General features: G+C 31.1%; 1 protein-coding gene across 2 annotated transcripts in view; it reads right to left on the reverse strand.

Annotated features, from left to right (window-relative positions):
- LOC145277546 (hypoxia up-regulated protein 1-like) overlaps positions 1-20,175 on the reverse strand; it is a 145,298-nt gene that overhangs the window by 47,168 nt on the left and 77,955 nt on the right. For both annotated transcript variants that reach the window (XM_080129017.1, XM_080129016.1), the window contains exons 10-16: positions 16,925-16,997; positions 14,847-15,168; positions 11,480-11,562; positions 9,219-9,351; positions 6,894-7,081; positions 4,658-4,799; positions 531-594 (exon numbers count right to left, since the gene is read on the reverse strand). In XM_080129017.1, coding sequence (XP_079985143.1) covers positions 531-594; positions 4,658-4,799; positions 6,894-7,081; positions 9,219-9,351; positions 11,480-11,562; positions 14,847-15,168; positions 16,925-16,997 — 1,005 coding nt within the window. The remainder of the gene's footprint in view (positions 1-530; positions 595-4,657; positions 4,800-6,893; positions 7,082-9,218; positions 9,352-11,479; positions 11,563-14,846; positions 15,169-16,924; positions 16,998-20,175) is intronic.

Raw genomic sequence — 20,175 nt, forward strand, 5'->3', positions numbered from 1 at the left:
ACTATACCCTGAGAAATATCTCATTGGTTTAAACTTACACTATATGAGCCTTAAAAGAAAAAGAAAACACTTTGTATTATTTTATATATGTGTGTGCATGCGCGCAATATATTTTGAAGTTCAAGCACAATAGTGTGAATACTTTTTGTAGAAAAGAATGTTGTAGTTTGCTTTAAGCATTGTGCATAGTGTTAAAGAAGTTGTGTTTGAAGGCTATGACAATGCAGTTTGTTGGAAACACTGGTCACAAATTAGCATAAAAAAGAATGACAATATTAAAAGGAATTTCAATACCATCCTGTAAGACACATTATGTTGGTAAATAAACATAATGTAATTGAAAGTTATTGAAATTTCTTCTAATATTGTCATTCTTTTGTACACTGACTTGTGTCCATAGTGTTTCCCACAAACTGCATTGACATGACCTTCAAACACAACTCCTTTCAAATTTTTTTAGTAAAATTTCTTAAAAAAAAAACAAAAAAAAAAAAAACCAACAACAACAACGACAACACAAACACACTCACTAGACCAAGCAGATTCTTCTTTCTCATCACCTTCTTCTGGAGGTTTTTCAAAAACAGACTCAGCCTACAAGTGAAAAATAAGCCATATAGTCTAAATGTGTGTATACATTAATATATACATATATTAGTGTAAACTTAGCCATAATATATTTTTTGTGTCAAAATATAGACATGAAAATAAGTCTTATTTTAAATCATTTATCAAAGATTCTATACATAATCATTAACAATATCATACTACTGATGTTTAATGACGTTAACAGAATAAATATAATAAAAGTTAAAGTATTGCATAAAAACATCAACTGTATAAACACAAATTATGGCTATTTGTTCTAATTATATGTCATTCACAGACAGTTTCATGACTGCATGGCTTAATGTAATGAGATTCGAAACTCAGACACCAAGCCACTCCCAACCGCAACCATTGGTTTTAAATGTTTTACCATCTGAACTGAACCATCTGAATATGCAAGTACTGAGAATGGAAGAAATATTGTTTTTAATGAAGTCATTCATTTGTTTACAAATTTTACAATAAATATTACATTATGCCATCATTTTTCCACAAGAGGGATCTCACCAATACTAGAGCAAATTGTTTTCCTTACAAATTCCTAAAGAAACCTTAGTTCTTCATTCTAAAAGTTTTTGTACAAAAAAGCTTTGAGCCACTCTCAAAATGAAGGACATTTTATTTTATTTTTTTACTTTTAACTTCTGCCATAATTACTTACAAATTAAAGATTTAATAGTGAAAACTTAAATAATCATAAAGTAGAAATGAAACTTGTATAATTTCTTTTCTTTTAATCTAACTTTAAAAACAAACAAACAAATGGATAGAGCAATTTTCAATGATGTATCCTTTGGGTTCTAAAGATAATTTATTGGTAATTGAAGTGATGATAGAGCACCATCTGCTTGTGAGTACAATGAAGTTTAGGTGCTTTAATATTATTACAAATTGGACGAAGCAGTCAAGGATAGATATGTTTGGAAACACAGAACCAAATACTATGAAAAAAAGTAGAATATGTATATGAATAAACATATGGATACTGTCAAGATATCTTTGAATAATATGGATATTGTCGAGATATCTTTGGAGTGAAAGAATGAAAAATAAAAAAACAAACAAGCTCACCATGATACAATGCAAACAGCTAATAAAATACATGTCGCATGGAGAACAATATGTGCTGCATATCTCAATAAAAACCCTTGGTGCTTATTTAAAATTACACTTGATAAAAAAAAAAAAATAATAATAAATAAATAAAAAAATAAAAAATTTTTTTAAATGAAAAATCTTTATGATGTACATATTCATCATGGAACAAAGATATATTCCAAAAATCACATAAATTGATCAAATTTTTTTGTTTTTTTTTTATAAGAAAGTCCAACTTTACGATAGTGATTAAAAAGTTTTATTTTAAATACAAACAAAATCTCTGTAGCTGAATTGTCACCTTGAATTTTGGCAAAATTTAAAACGAGATGACCACCCTGGCCTCCTCTTCACTTCATAAAATTTTATTAAAAAAATACCTGATCAATTGATGCAATTTTTGGAATATGACATCTTTATTCTATGGCGAGCACGTATATTGTAAAGATTTTTCTGTGTTTTTATTTTTTAACAAAGTGTAATTCTAAATAAACACAAATCTTTTAGAACTTGGTGGTTCTGAAACTTGTTTGCATAGATGAAAAGCATCATGAATGAGGCCCTAACAAACCATTTGGTTTAGTCAACACAAGTAGTAAAACAGTTTCTGTTCATTAAAATATGGTTGTAAATATAACTACTGTCTTATTATTAGTAAAACTTTTTTGTAGATTGTTTCGCTTACAATCCAACCAAAAGAAAAAACATGTAAATGAAAAAAAAAATGCCCTTTCAGTCATTCCTCATCTTGAAGTGCTTCAAATTAATTTGATCCAAGTAAATATCTGAAATTATGACATTTACTAAATTCAATGCAATTGACAAATTTGAAAAATGCCAAAATTTACTCAAGTTTCAAACTTTTTAAAATCTTGTTTTAGTTTTATGGTATAGCAACCATTTTTAGTTATTTAATATCATGACAATACAGATTTGTAAATGATACAATATATGATTAAGTGAACACAATTTGTTATTTTACCCATAGGAGGAGCAGGAGGAGGAACTGTAGGTTCAAACTTTCCCTACTGGTATCAGTAGATAAGTGAACACTATGTATCCGATAGAGCTTGAACCTGGTATAGCCTATTCATTTAATTTGGGTTTAATTCTACAAAAATAAAAAATTTTATTTTTTATTTTCAGTTTTCACCATAGCAGTATGCTTTCAATGTTTTTCACTTGTTAAATAGTTCAAACGCGTTTCAGTATTATGAAGCTGTCCTGGCATGGAGACTCCAAACAATAATGGTTAATACTCTGTTTAGTAAAGCTCTATAAAGAGACTTCATTTTTTTTTTTTTTAGATCATAGGTATTGCTTTTTTTTTTTTTTTTTTTACTTTTACTATTGGACCACCACATCATGGCCAAGAACCACTTGAAGATAGATGAACCAAGTGGTAATCAGCAAGGAAGCATTCCTGTGATAATGTTCCACAAGGAAGAAGCTCTTGTAAAAAAGCTCTATCCATGGAAATTTCACCTAAAGTGAGGGAGAAAGGAAGGTCTTTCTTGTTGTGGTAAAACGATTAGCTCTTGTTGGCATTTTTATGAGGAAGAACTAAAGATCAGAGCTCAGTCAAGCATATTACTTAAAAAAAAAAAAAAAAAAATGATAGAGTAGAAAAAGACTAGCAACATCTCTTCTGTGAGAAAGACATTGTAGGAAAGAGTAATGGTTGAAGGTGTTCTTGTTTCGAATTATAAGTTCAGCTAACATTGGCCTTATTTACCTGCTATAGAAAGTGTCATCCGTGAACAGGTTAGTTCAATATTGTTGGGAAATTACAGTTTGGGGTCAAAGGATATCTTACTTTTTTTTTTCTTTTTATGGAAGTCACTAGAAATAATTAAAGACGATTATCATAAATACAGGAAATACCTATTGATTTTAGTCTTAAAAAGAAAAAAAAAAAAATGTAAGTCTACAATTCTTTGAAAGAATCCACTGAAAAAGAAAGATGTATTATAATGAGTTATCAAAACAGTAAATTGATGAAGACCATTAGACAAATGAGTCAAATGAGCTGGAACAAAGTGAACAGGAAATAAATGATAATTCTGAAGAACACATGCCATATTAGTACTTCAAGAAGAGGCTGAGATTAGTAACATCGCATCTGTGAGAAAGAGGGCGCAGAGCAGAATGGTCAACCAAATAACAGATACATTTCTGAACTTTATCGAAAAACTTGAAATAGGACAGAATTGTGGAACATGCAAAGGAAATAAGCAATGCTTGCTGGAACCATGTTACTTACAACTCATGATTTTATTTGTAACAACAAAAGTACAATAATACATTGATGATTGTGTATGAAAGTTTATATGCGTGTTCTTGTGTTTGTATGCGTGTTCTTGTGTTTGTATGCGTGTTCTTGTGTTTGTATGCGTGTTCTTGTGTTTGTATGCGTGTTCTTGTGTTTGTATGCGTGTTCTTGTGTTTGTATGCATGTTCTTGTGTTTGTATGCGTGTTATTGTGTTCTCACCTTAGTAAGTCTTTATGTAAAAGCTGTGGCGAGATAAAAATGGTTCATGTTCAAGGAGACGCATGTCACTTGAAAAGATTGTTTTTTAGGTTCGTTATATACGTTAGAGGAGCAGACTCAAATGAGTTTACTCATGTTGGCGTCAGGAGAAGAAGAGAGAGAGAGCGAGAAAAACAGGTAGAGATATAGAAGAAGCGGATGTTGGTACTGCCACCTGGTATTAGAAAATATAACTGATTAAGTAAAGAAGCGATAACTGAGCCTAGTCTTTTATTGTTAAAAGCTCCTAATGAATTGTGTCTGTGTGTGCGAGGTTATGCTTGTGAGCAGAATGACGAGCGTATTTCTACAAAGTCAGCAGTCCTACTTTATATTACCAAGCATAGAAAGGTGATAAAGCTTTTTCTTTAATAACTTGACAATAAAGAGATGAAGGAAAACAAGACAAAAAAACTCACTCCATCCAGGTGCAACAATCCACTTTCATCCATACGAAAATGTGCACGGACACCTTTATATTCCGCTTTGGATGCATGTTTTGTATGCGCATCACTCACGCCCGTCAAAGTAATATTCTGTAATGTTGTCGAACTGAAAGACCTAAAATAAACACAAAATAAAAACTTAAAATATAAAACATGAAAAAAAAAAAAAAAAAGAAAAAAAATCAATCGGGGGTGGGGGGGGGACATATTAAGATTTAACAAAAGACAATAGAAACTGCAAAAAAATAAGGACATGAATAAACCATCTTCAGAAAAAGAAAAACTCCAAATATAATACAGTGAAGTCAAAATTTTATTGTTTTACTTTTTTCTAATGTTAAAGTGTTGAATGTAAGAAAAGTAATCTGACTTTCTCATTAAAGCAAAGTTGCTTCCATTCGTATAAAGAGCTAGACAGTTGGATGCCTGTCTAGATTGATGATATTTTAAACCAATGCATTTCAGGTGAAAACATTAATTACATGTCATGTCAAAATTAGTATAAAGTCCAAAAGTTACGAAAAATGATTAGAAGTAAAAATAGAATTTATTTAATCATCAGATTTTATTGTAGTTTTTAATGTAGAAGAATTATGTGGTTAATTTAATATGACAAACAAAGGAGATCATTTAGACATCATTTTTAAACACACAACTTCAAAACTTAATTGTGAATGATTTTTTGTTAAAATACATTTAGTACATCTACTGGACCATTTTTCGTAATTTTTAAAATTTATACTAATTTCGACATGACATGTAAATGCATAATTTTTTTTAATCTGAAATGCATTTGTTTAAAAGAACAATAATCTACACAAGCACCGACAGTTGTTTAAAAAGAATACTTTTATTTGTTAGCTAAATTCATTTACAAATATTAATATAACTTTGTATAAGTCAGTATGCTACAACTTTGTTGACCAGCTTAATTGTATTTTTGGCATTCTTGCTGGAGGGACCATGTAGAGGTTGCCAACATTTCTATGTGAAACTGACAAGATTCGAACTTGGCGCAAGCAGATAATCAGTCCATATTATCCACTTCACCACCATCTCCTCCCATATTAACAAATAAACAAGTCGCTAACCTGCACGCGTTGCGTCACACTGACTCTTCTTCACACATATGTCTATCATATTCTTCTTCCTTCCAGCACCAGAAGTGAACTGTTAAATCAACTTTGTTTATGTCATCCAATATCAGCCGTGTTATGTCTGACCTGATTTCCAATCACAACTTTCAATGAAAATGCCATTCTTTTGTTGATCATACTTTTGACCTAAAGATATCATGGACAAGAAATATTTTCATTTTGTTGTTTCTTTCCAAAATAATTTTTTTGTTTTAAATCTCAAATCTGTCTGCGAATGACCAGACTTCAAACACTGTGTCCTATTTAATAACATTACACAACTAGCAAAATATACTTTAAAAAAGAAAAAAAAAAGAAAAGAAAAAGTGAAAATCTATATAAATAAAACAATAGATGTATATACGTATGTGTGAAAATATTTAACAGATAAACTCTTAAACTACTGGCCACATAACACTGAAATTAACAGGACATAGTAATCATACAATAAGGCTGGTTTATAACTAGTAAAATCTTTGTTTGGATGAATGAATACATACAGAAAGTTGGCAAGTTGACATGCAAATGTTTATTTCAACTTGCCCACATATTACTATTACATGTGCAAATCTATTCATAGCTTGAAGTTGTCTAATTTGAAATCTTTCTTATTTGTCAATAGTTCAAATGATATGGACCGTGGCTGGAGCACTAAACGTGTTAGTTTTGATTCTAGCTGATCGCACACAATATAATATTCAATAGAGAATTGGCTTTGAAATAATATGAAATCTGCATGAATTAAAATACATTTAAGCATATTTTATGACCCTCAACATAAATGCCCTGACTAACCCAACAAGCAGCAAAATCCCACCCCTTCACTGTAGAGATCACTAGATGCCAGAAAATCTTCAACTCTAATAGTTTCCTTCCTTCAAACTACTGGGCCTGGGAATTCCCTTCTGTGTTCCTGCTTGTACAGACATGCAGAAATTCAAGTGTAATGTGAACAGACATCTTGCTACTCAACTCCCTACATTGTGTCCCTGTAGATTCCAAATAGTAGCCCCTTACATCAAAGTGCCCCCCGCCCCCCAAAAAAAACAACAACACTGTACACAGTAACTCACTTTCGATGTTCTGGATCAAGGAAATCAAGATCTCCATAGCTAATTCCAAAATTGAAGTCGTCATGATGTTTATTGAAGGTCATCACTTTCTTGATCGGAAAAGCATTATTACGGCCAAACAATGTCCTTTTAACAGTTTTTGATGTACTTGTACCATCTTCATTGGATTTTTGACGTTGAAATTCTACCTGAAACAAGAAAAAATATTTCAGTAAGAGAAACTAACAAATAAGGTAACAATATGGATGCTTTCAAAGTTAAAATCTTTTATAATTCTTAAAATGTAACTTTTTATTACACTATTGGATCATGACGTATCAAGTTCAATTTATTTAGTCTAATAAAAATAATTACAATTTCTATTTAACTTAGGCATTATGCCCCATTTGATTTGAAGGGATATGGTAGGGGTGAGCTAGATTCTTTCACCATAATAGCGCATTCACTTCATGGATTTAAACTTACTTAAAAGATCCCAAATGGTTTTGATGAAAGTTTATTTACAAATAAATATACATGAGTAATGATGGGGAGTGAGAAGATCTACAAACACCCAAAAAGAATAAAAAATAATGAACCAAACAAAATGTTAATCGGTCAGGTTAGTAAGGCCTTCCCAACCGTTTGCTAAGTGTCAAACGATTAACTGTTTTCCAGATCAACCGAAAAACAAGTCAATCTCTAAATGGGAGTAGGAAATAAATATGAAAAATAAAAAGATCCAGATGGAATATGGGGATAGATGGTGTCTTCTAAGACAGAAACAAAATTTGGGGGTTGCCAAGGGTAAAATAAATATGAACAGTGAACATAGGCTCTTTAGTACAAAAAAAAATAAAATAAAATAAAAAAAATAAAATAAAAAAAATAAAAAAAATAAAATAAATAATAAAAAAAAATAAATAAAAATAAAACAGGACCAGAACTCATTTATTCCACTAGCCAAGAATTTCTTTAAATAAATTGTTAAAAGGCACAACCCAGAACTGCATGTGCCATGCTTAAGGAGGGAACACATACTCATACCAGACTCCTTGACGAATGCATAAGCTAGTGTCATGCACCCACCTATCAAACTCCATGCGATGCAATCTTTTCTAATCTGATTTTCACTTTAAATTGATGTATAAAGTAAATGACCAGATTGTGATTGGAAACAGATCCACTTATCAAGGCCACTTGAGGATAAACATTGATAATTATCAGATGAGGAATACTATAGCAGTACAATGGTATGAACTGTGTTTGATTACTTATGAGTAGTTTATGACTTTTTGAATATATATCCTGAAAATGATGTGAACATTGTTGTTCATGTTAGTGAATTAAATTCTTTTTTATTACAATTCTAATCAATAATTTTCCATAAATGTTGGTGTACATTAATAATTTTCACTGATAAGTAAATATATTCATATAAGTTCTGTTATTTTATTAACTGCCATATTTCACTTGAACATCAATATAAATAAGCATCCCAAAATTAATTTGAAATGGAAAGCAGTCTTGAGAGATTATGCTATCATGTTTACATTCTTTTCCATTATTCCTCTTAGATTTGAACCTTATTTTTCTAACTATTCTTGTCTGTTTTGCAAATGTCTCTTCGAAACAGCAAAGACCCTTGATGTATAACTTGCCTTCAAGATGAGTGAACAGAAGGCAAGGTTTTCCATATCTGTTGAGGTGAATTCCAAAGCTGTTAGATCTTTTATAAACAACACCGAGACACAGCCGAATCCTGCTTATAAACATGGTTTGCCTATCCATGTTTGCAATAAAAAAAAAAATCTCTAACATCCAAAATTAATGGAGGTATGTCTGTTTTAACAAAGTATAAATGCTAATATTCTCTTCAGAACTTTATTGTTACTAACTTTATCTCACCAACGTATAACAGCAAAGATAACAGAATTAAAGAATTTGGATTTGGATTATTCGAACCACCGTTCTCAATTTATTTTTAAGTTTCAGTCGATGCAACCTCTGACTTTCTTCGGATGAATTTTGTCAAACTGAAATCTTTCTACAAAATTTCGAAATTAGCACAGAATTTCGAATAGGCCTTTTATTCAATCCAAGAGCATAGTACTCTCTCATTCCATCAATCATGACCAGGTAGAAGTCTCTAATAATTCACAATTATAATCTTTGCATCAACCTCCAGAAGCGTTTTACTTAAAACTGAATTTTATCTAGTACTTTAACGCCCCGGGGCCTTACGAACAATTCTAGTATGAATTTATAAATATAAGACAAGATGATAATAGTAGTTTGAATAATCCAAATGATATGAATTATCGTCATCTGAAGAAATTCACTTACAATGATGGGGTAAATAGTTGCCTCCTTGACCAAGAACTTTTTTACTCTAAATCCTTGGCTAAGATGGGCAGCTTGATACACCGCTCCCATCGCTGCTGCTTCATCAGTATTAATACTTTTACCAAGCTCTTTACTGTAAAAAGACGGAATAAAAAAAAATTTAAATATAAAAAGGTATTTAAAACAAAAATGTGAAAGATATAAAACTAATAAAATGTTCACATAAAAAACAATATAGTTAATCTTAAAATTTCATAAAATTTGTAAAAAAAAAAATTATGTAAAACTTTTCCATTCTAGTTTGTAATACTGAAATACTTTTTAATCCTTTAAATTTTTTTATAGGTCACCAACTTATCAAGGCCAAAGACTCTCAAGACTAGGGATTAATGAGATGAAATGATTGTTAACTGAAAAGATGATTAAAAGAATGAACTATATTTGATTACTTATGAGGATGGTTTATGATGAGTATCTGTTGGCATTGAATTTGAAGACATCAATGTTGTAATCTGAAAGGAAACAGTCTTGCAATAATGTATTTAACAGATGGTAATCCCTTTCAAAAGAGCTATTGAGATAAATCTGATTACAGAAGACTTCAGTGTAATGAAAGACATACTTTTAAAACTAAAAACACATTTTACAACACCGAGGTTATTGGTTAAGAAAGGTTTGTAGCATTATTTTTCTAATTAGAAGGTCTTAAAATGACCAAAAATTTACTCAATAAATTGATTGGTTGGAAGGCCATTGTGGGCACAGTTTAAAGATAAAAACAATCTTAGAATGTAAATCTATGTATTTATGATTTTTCTTGAGAATGAAACAAATGTTTCTATGTAGCTTACTTGTCATTTCAGAATCTGTATCATTTTATATAGTTTACCTATGATTTCAAGCTACTTAAAAGTTGAGCTACAATCTGAGTTACAAGTAGAAAGACTGGGTCCCCTACAATTGTGTTGTATTCTGTGCAAATTCCACACACAGCATCAAAGATAAGATTACAAGGCATCAACTTTGTTAGTCGATTTTGTGCTTTAGTCCTCAGATTCCATGACTTGTGTTTTTGATAAAGGGGGAAGAATTGCTATTTTGCCTTTGTTTTGTTTAAATATACGTATTAAATGCTTATCATTGGCTAGTTTTTGATTTTTAGGTAATATATATTTTTTAATTCTTGACATCAGGTGGCTTTTCTCCTTGTCGGGAGAGATTTTCATAAAAAAAAAAATTTCATATTACTAGGTTTAATTATCTCCAAATTAGTTGGACAAACAAAAAAATAAAAATTCAAAACGTTGCATTTTACAAGTAAAATTGAGACAGGTACATACAAGTCACATACAAATATGTGAAAAGACAAAGAGTTATAGAACAATTTCAGGTTAAACGTGATTATCAAAATGCCAGGTTCCACATATGACTTAACTTCTCCCAGCCCGTAACAAGCATATATATAATTACTACTTCTTGACAGAGTTTGCCATCCCTTCAGTTAAGTGTTGTTCGGCTGCATGCACATAGGTGACTTTTTAATCCATCTCTAGTCCTACATGAGAGTGCACATAAGACATAAAAACTTTCCTTCTGGTAAATGGAGATCGCATGATAATATTGTGAATCCTCAAATGTCCTGTCAGGTCACTTAGATTTGCAGATTAGATCACAAATATGAAAACTTAGCGTTGTCAGATGTGCTGTAAAAGCCTCCTCACAAGACTGTCGCTCCTGTCTTTGTGTGATTTTAGATGATTTATAAAACCAGCTTTTGACAAAAGCTATTTGCCATATACAGTGCACTTCATTATATATATATATAAAATATATTTTATATATATATATGCATATATACACACACACACACTATATCTGTCTGATGAGTTGCTTGGGGAATTTCCGCTATTCAACAAAACATGTGCAAGATTTAGAACATTAACTTATGAAGAAAAGACTGAGTGTGAAACATCTAGTTTTGGAATGATTACTAACGCTTATATATATATATATATATATATATATATGACCCTGTAGACTTATTATAGTAAGCCTTTTTTTATGTGACAATTAAAATTACTAACAATAAAGTGTTTGAACTAAGAGTTCAGGTGAGATGAGATGTATTAGAGGTAACCAGAAAAAAGTGAAGAGATGTTCCACAAAGATTACATACACACAAAAATTAAAGACAAGCACACGAGTGATGTATATATTTGTATAGAATATTACAAAATCAACTAAATAAAAAAACAACTTACCGATTCAAGAACTTCATAAGAATCTCTTGAATTTTAGGCATCCGTGTAGCTGCACCCATCAATATGACATCATCAAGTTCATTCTGAGATTCAAAAATTATAAAATATGTGAATTACATAATTAAAATTCATACAAATCCTATATTTAAACTGATTATTATACTAAGTGCGAATTAATCAACATTTGTGTCATAAGCTTTTATTCCTATATACTTTAATAATATAATACATGTGTAAATTCAAGTTATAATTAAAAGGAACAATTCTATTTTATTTTTCCTAAAAAGCCGTAATTTATAACTCAAGTCATCTACCGCTCTTCACTTTTTATACATTTCTTATCCTGCTTTCACTATGTTGCGTTGATCATTCTAATATTTCTTTACATTTAAAGAAAGAGTTACTTATTTAAGAAACAGTTTACATATGTAAATTAGTTGCCAAAATAAGAATTTTTACTTAAATACAAAAATAATAAGAGTACAATAATATATCTATATAATAATTATATAGAAGTAAAAGGACTTATTTTTAGTCATGAAAAAATGTCTTTACAGACATTTCATAGTTTATCAATTTTCTAATGAAATTAAAGTAGAATAGTGATTGTGACCCATTGGGTTAATGGTACATCTTCCATCCATAGCCATGAACCTTTGAAGGGACATAGGCCATCCATAACTTTGTAGATGATTTTGTAGCGAGGAGTTCTCTTTTTTTGCAGGGTGAGGGTGCTGGCATCACGCCCAACCCTCCCAAATGGTCACCCATCTGGTACTGACCAAACTCAATGTTGCTTAACTTTAGTGATCTGGCGAGAACCAGTGTGTTGACGTGATTGTGCTGTACACTGGTGCGTCTTACTATAAACATAAATTTTGATCTTATAATCATGTGTGAAATTATATTTTTTCTTTTTCCTCTTAAATTCATCAATAAATAGAAAAAATAATTCATCAAACAATAATCAGACATCACTTGTCTCCTTAGGGGGAAAAAGTTATTAATCTTTCACAAAAAAACAAAAATTAGAAAAATTAAATGCTTGAAATTAAAAAAAAAAGTTTTAAAGTGAAGAGTGGGTAGGGATATTTACTTATAAAAAATTCTACTTATAAAATTCCATGTCAAGAATAATGTAGGACTAAGTCAAAAATGCTGTTTTTCTAGAAAAACCTATGCTATAAATTGAGGTATATAAAATTAGTTAATTTATAAAAAAAATAAAAATGTGCCTCTAAAATTTGTTGATTGTTATGGAGTAAGGTGGGCAAGAAAAAAAAAAATTCATTTTGTAGGGGAGGGGGGGGGGTCATTGTATGTGTACTTATGTGTATGTATACAAACAGCAGTATTTAAAAGTTGTAACATATTTTGGCTAATTTTTTTTCTAATTTTTAAATCACTTTGTTAATTATAGAGAAAACTATTCCATATATATATATATATATATATATATATATATATATATATATATATATATATATATATATATATATATATATATAGGAACCAGTTTAGTCGCCGGTGACCTGACCATGAGGCAGGTAGTACTGGGTTACATGGTACCAGTAGCACATGATATGACCTGACTTGTTTGGTGAGGAGGGCGGCTAGTCTCCCTGAAGGATTAAAAACAAGACCTTTCAAAGGGCAAATGAACCCTTTTTCGGGGTCAACGGCCAACTAGCACCGTGTATATTTGTGTGTATGTATATATGTGTTGGGGTGGAGAGGGCTCTCGTAAGCCGTAGTGAAGGCAACCTTTCTAGGAGAAGCAAATCTCTGATTTAAATAAACCATAAAGCGAGAGACCAGTACCCGCATTAAGCTGGTCTGCAGTTTGATTTGTTGCTGGCTATCTTGCTCTTGCTTGTTGCTGGATCTCAACATTTTGAACCGAGAGAGAGACTTAGCTGTCGTACAAAGCTAAGACTCTGTAACATCATATTTGTATAGATACTCCCTCAGGCATTTGGGCTCATGGATTTTAAATGTTTGAGGGAGTGGCACTCGTCTGACAAGACGTTGCAATCATCATCATATATAGGAAAACAAATTAATTCTTGGTGTTTTTTCAATTGAAATTCTTCTAACATAAGCTGGTAAAAAGTGACGGCAATGAGGTAACTTGCATTTTGATGTATTTTTTCTTTTTATTTTTTTAACATTCTATTAAATTTTTAAAAAATTTAATTATGAAATTAAAATGACTGGAAGACATTTGTTTGTGTAAATGAGCCGGTTATATAAAAAGCAATGTCTAACTTTTAAATTCTTATCAAAAAAGTATTAAAAGTTTTGGAAGCTATTTATATCCAAAAAGTTTATACTAATAATGATTAAAACATTAACAAAATGGGCTAATAGTTTAAGAATTTGGTTCAGTTAATAATTTAATAGCAAATCAATTATGAAACAATTAAATTTAACTTGAAATACACGATTACAAGAAATTTAAGACTCCCAGATAACACCAGGTAATAGATACAACTAGCAAATCAATATTGTTTTTATATACCAACTTTAAAAGTACCAAAACCATAAATTTTATTAAACTAGCAGTTCAACCCAGCTTTGCTTGGGCCCTATGTACTGTCCATAAGTTTATGTATATATATATATATTAAAAAGTCTGACTCATGTCTAGGTAACCTACATCTAAAATTTCAAGTGTTTAGACCCAAAATTGCCGGAGTTTGGTAGAGTCTGCAAAGGTCAACTCTTTCAACTTTGACCTCTTGGCAACTAAATTTTTTCCCCAAAACTGATTAAAAAGCTTGCTGCATGTCTGAATACCCTTTATGTAAAATTTCAAATGTTTAGACCAAAAATTGGCTGAATAGCTTGCTGGAGACCGCAAAGGTCAAATCTTTTGAACTTTGACACCTTAGCAGCTAAATTTTCAGCCAAAAACCGATTAAAACGCTTGCCTTATGTCTGAATACACTTTATGTAAAATTTCAAATGTTTACACCAAAAATTGGTTGAGAGTTCAATTTTTTTAAAACTGATCACAATTTTGACCCCTTAACATTTGTTTTGGGCTCAAATCAAGTTAAAAAGTTTGATCCATGTCCAAGGAACCTACATCTAAAATTTCAAGTGTTTAGACCCAAAATTGGCAGAGGATTTTGGTAGAGTTTTCAAAGGTCAAATCGTTGAACTTTGACCCCTTGACAGCCAAATTTCTGGCTGAAAACCGATTAAAAAAACTTTTCCCAAATCTCAATACCCCTTATGTCAAATCTCTAGACTGTAGACTGAAAATTGACAGAGTAATTTGGTAGGGAAATGTACACACACACAGACAGACGCACACACAATTTCACTTTTATAGATATATAGATTGCAGAAAAATTCTTACCTGTGATATTCCTGAATTTTCTAAAGCCTTTTTAACTGGTGCCGCAACTCGATCAAACAAGTCAGTATTGAGATTCTCAAGAAGGTTTCGGGTCACTTGTATGCGGAAGTCTTTTTCTTCCAGCAAATTCTCAATTTGAGCATAGTGCTCATTATTGGCACTCAGCACCATCTTTACACGCTCAGCTTCTTTGAAGAGTTTGGCCATGCTTCGTAAATTTGTGTAAACATCAGTCTTTGTTTGCTTCTGCTTGTTGAATTCATCAGCCAAATACAATTGTAACCGTTTGGTCATCTCCATGCCCCCAAGAACATTATCAAAGCTATAAAGAAAATTGTACAATTTGGTAAATTTAAAAAAAAAAAGCACAAAAAAATTCAATGTTTACTCATTTTACTTTAAGATCTTTCACATAAACAGGATCAGTAAGAATTCTGTTAATTGTAGCAACTCATAGTGTTACATAATAATGGGGAAGTGGTTAACAAGAGTTCAAGAAACTTCTTTAAAAAGAACATACGCAAATGTGACCATACATAAAAAAATATTTTTTGATCAGCTAGACTTAGTGAAAATAGACGAGATGTGTGAATAAAACCAATCACCTTGGCTCAGTGTTCAAAAACCCAACTAAATAAAAGATCGAAAACCAATTCAATCCTCTTATGTTGTATATTGTAATAAGGTGTGAGAAGCTTTTTTATATATTAAGAAATGGTTGCTGCATGGATATTCATCTTGATAGCCTTACGGGTATGAAGAGAAACAGTTTGGTTGTTTTACAACATATCAACACTTTTCAGGTTATTTAATGCCGGATCTGGCCAGTTTTGTAAAAGTTTGTGCTTCAAGTTTTTTTATATCTTCAAATATTTATTCATAGGGTTTGGTTATGAAAAAATAAATTTTACTCATAGTTTTATCAATTCAACATTGTTCAGACGAAATTATGCAGACAATACGTTGACTCAGTAGACATGCATGTATTATACAAATCGGATGGAGTTCGGGTTTTTCATCTCGACCAAGTCATGGTTAAAGGCAAGAAAGAGGTAGGACATCTTGCCAACTTGATGCTTAAACTGCCTGCTTTCAGAGAGTGAGAGAAAAGGTTTGCACAGAAGCTGCCCCCTACACAAAAGTGTATTTTTACCGAACAACATATTAATCACTCTGCAAGTGATAACAGGCTAGCACAAAAGAAAAAAGATTGTAATTACTTAATTGCTATAGTATCAATCTCAAAGGAAACGACTCGAAAGAGAAACAAGTGAAATGAACAAGATGGGTTTAGTCAGCTAAAATGGAACAATATTTTTAGTTGGGTTTAATGTTCTATTTTTTTTTTTTTTTTTTTTTTTTTTTTTACACAGTGGTCACCACTTATCAAGGCCCGGAAGCCACTCAGGGATAAGGGTTATTGCAAGTACATTACTTTAGTGTGGAGATTTGATGAAGTGTTTACTTAAGGGGGCGGTTCATTAGGAATTTGTTAACGTTGGACTTGAAGACATCCAAGTTGTAGTCAGGTAGGAAGCAGGCAGACGGAACAGAGTTCCACAGGCGTACAGTTCTAAGAAAGAAGCTTTGTTCATGGAATGCACGTTTTGATTTAGGCACAGTTTGATCAGTCGTTGGTGTTTTTTGTTTCACAGCATATCAACCCTTTCTAAGTTACTTAATGGCAAAGTCAGTTATTTTGGAGAATTTTTTTTTTATTCTTTATATCTTCAAATATTTATTCATGGTGTTTAGTTTGATTCTTTTGTAGAAAAAAATTGTTTTTGCTTTTGACTTTGCAGAACATGAGTAATACATTTTTGGTCAAGAAGCCAATATTTTCAAACAGCCTGATCTGGTAGCACTTTGGGCAAAAATAAACCTAACAGCAATGGTAACTAGAGGGCAACTCCACATGGATCTTCCATTGAATGTTATGCAAGATCATACTCAGGAGCAGTTTGATCAGTGATTATGAGTTTATAAAAATTATTCATAGATTAGACGAATGGAGTTCTAAGCTGAAGTAAATGGATGCAATGAGTTTTATAATAGAAAAAAAAAACAAAAAAACTTACGCCACTCCATGAATCGTTAATTGGGGGTTCGATTCCACACGAGTTCCCTCTTTACTTTTATGCATCATATAACCTACAGAGAAATTGCAACATTTTAAAATTCTTTTTTTTTTTTCTAGAAAAAATAAAATGAATATTTTGATATCTGCCAAATTTTATATCTTTATATCATTAAAAAAACAAAAAAAAAAAAAAACAAAGTTCATTAAAACAAGTAATAAATCTTAGATTATTGTTTTTGTTTTTATTTTTGGAATCCTTTGTTTTTCACTTTTGCCTAAATTTCTTGAAGGAAATGTTTACATTTTCAGAAAGATAACTTAAAAAAAAAAAAAAAAAAAAAAAATAATACACAAATCTTAGATGTTTTGAAGGTAATATTAGGTTGGTTCAAAAGTAATGTTGACATTTCACTATATATATATATATATATATATATATATATATATATAAAAACAAATATATATATAAAAAAACAAAACAAATATATATATATATATATATATATATATATAAAAAAAACATTATTTTTGCACCAATCTAATATATATACCTTACTTTCCTCCCCCCATAATACAGGGCTTATTTGTACTCTAAAATACAGCACTAGAACTTTTTTTTTTTTTTTTTTTTTTAAATAAAGATAACTTTATTTTGCACATACCAAAAAACTATACAAAATAGAAATTACAAAATTTTGAAATTTTATATAGAAAAGTCACTTTGTGCACGTGTCTATATCCACATGTATGAGTGAATATGTTCCCCATGAACTCCAAAACAGCTGGGATGACTTTTTTTGGAAATTTCATTCAAATATTTTTTATATGTCTGGGAGTGTTCTTAGATAGGTTTTGTATTGACATGCCTCCGATTAATATTAAAAATAATCAATAATCGAAAAAATATGATTAAAAAAGAACAGTCTAATTTTGACCAAAGTTAACTTTATACGACATAACATCATAAGTGTATTTGAAAAGTTTTATCACCACACAAGCAGAATGGCTGATGTATAAAAAGTAACAGTAGGTTCTTTGATAAAACAGAGGCACATTCAAAATGAATGTAAAGAACAAATGAACCATGATACTTGACTTTTGAATTTTAAATATTAATTCAAGCCATTACATAAAAATAATTTTTAGTGATGGGACAATTCTAATACAATTACTGATTTCGTACTAAATTCCTGATTCCAATTCTTTAACTATAAAGTTGTTTTTTCCCCTGTATATCGTAAAAACACATGTTAAATATGCAAATATTTTCTAAAGTGAATAAAATACACTTGTGGAGATGATCTATAGATTTAAGCTTTACTAAGTTTGAAATCAATATATATTTTATCATTATTATTAGCAGTAGAAGAATTTGTTTTTAACAAAATCAGAAAAAACAAAAGAATTTTTTTTCATCCGGTGGGTCCTTGACTAGAGCAGACAATAAATTTGATTTGGATTTTTTGCAGAAAATTTGTCCTGAATTTTGAGCAATAGGTATGACTGAACTCTGATTTTATTGCCAAGTTTGTCACCCAAGTAATGATCTTGTGTATGTTCAACTTCACAAAATTGTTTCAAGGCAGCTACTTGTGTTCTATAGAAAATATTGTTGAAACTTAGTCTACCGCTTTCAATTAGGGCTTATTTTAAGAATAAAGTTTATAGTAAATTCATCATCCTGATAATGATGATGCCAGGTTTTATTTGAAAAGGAAACAGTACATTGTATGCAGAAAAAAAAAAAAAATAAATATGGTGCTTATATAGATAAGGAAACAAGTAAAAATCACAGTTCAAAATTAACAGGAAAATTCTTTGATGTACTTACAGACAAAAATAGGAAAATAGATATACATGCCAAAAATCAGAAAAAAATTGAATAGAATTTTAATTAAAAATAAAAATCAGTTTAATTGTATTTTGCAGACCAACCATTGATATAAGAGTGAAAAATCCTGTAAAGCAGGGAAGATAAGTTAGTTTGTTATTTAATAACAATGAATGGTGGGTTGGCAAAATACAAAAAAAATTTTTTATTGTTAATTAAAATTCTGCTCTATAATTTTTTTTTCTAATTTTTGGCGAGGAAAGTTATTTTTGCATAATATATAGGCATTTTGAAGAGTTTTTTTTACATAGAATGTGATCTTCATTGTGACCTGCACTGAATAAGCATCAAAATAACTGAAACTAGCAGGGCTACCTGGTGTTGGCCATGTATTATATGAAAATTAATATCTACGATAAATTAAACAAAAAGTTTCATTGCTAACATCTGTATTATTTGGACTGTTATTCTCACCTTGATTGTTATTTTCACGTTTCGAGCAATGTGTTACATGCCCCTTGGGGTCCTATTTCTAAATATTCCAGGAAATGAGAAATAATTTTCATGTTGAGAGGGTCATTGATGGAAGCATTTGGACTTTTTTTTTTTTTTTTTTACACAGTGATCACCACTTATCAAGACCCGGAAGCCACTCAGGGATAAGGGTTATTGCAAGTACATTACGTTAGTGTGGAGATTTGATGAAGTGTTTACTTAAGGGGGCAGTTCATTAGGAATTTGTTAATGTTGGACTTGAACACATCCAAGTTGTAGTCAGGTGGGAAGCAGGCAGACGGAACAGAGTTCCACAGGCATGCAGTTCTAAGAAAGAAGCTTTGTTCATGGAATCCGCGTTTTGATTTAGGCACAGATATAGAGTGGGGGAAATTTTTCACAGTGGATTCAGCTAGATGGGTGTTTTTCATGAAAGATTGGCGAGGGGGGACCAGAGATTGGAGTTCAGACGATAAAACAAGGACAGGCTCGCAACGTCTCTTCTGTGGGAGAGAGGTTGCAGGGTAGAGAAAAGGGCATCCCCCACTAAGCCACGAAGTCTATTTTGTACTCTGTTAAGGCAGGATAGGCTATTTTTAGCAGCTCCTGCCCAGATATGGCAACAGTATTCCATCCTTGGACTACTTGGCTTTTATATAGATAGAGAATTGCATCAGTAGTGAGATATCTTCTGGAGCGGTAGAAGGATCCCACCATCTTTCCAGAGACCTTGGCAACAGACTTGATGTACGTGTTCCATTTCAGATCAGGAGTAAAGGTCAAACCCAGAAGCTTGTCAAAACACGGGGCTTCTCCCAGACGAGAGCCATCCATCACAATTGATGCCAGATGGGGATCAGAGCGTTGATGATGTAAGGATAGGAGTTTGGTTTTGGATGCATTAAAGGTAACCAGCCACATCT

The sequence above is a fragment of the Euprymna scolopes genome, chromosome 6, assembly GCF_053919585.1.
Source record: "Euprymna scolopes isolate OS-2025 chromosome 6, ASM5391958v1, whole genome shotgun sequence".
NCBI classification, from domain to species: Eukaryota; Metazoa; Mollusca; class Cephalopoda; order Sepiida; family Sepiolidae; genus Euprymna; species Euprymna scolopes.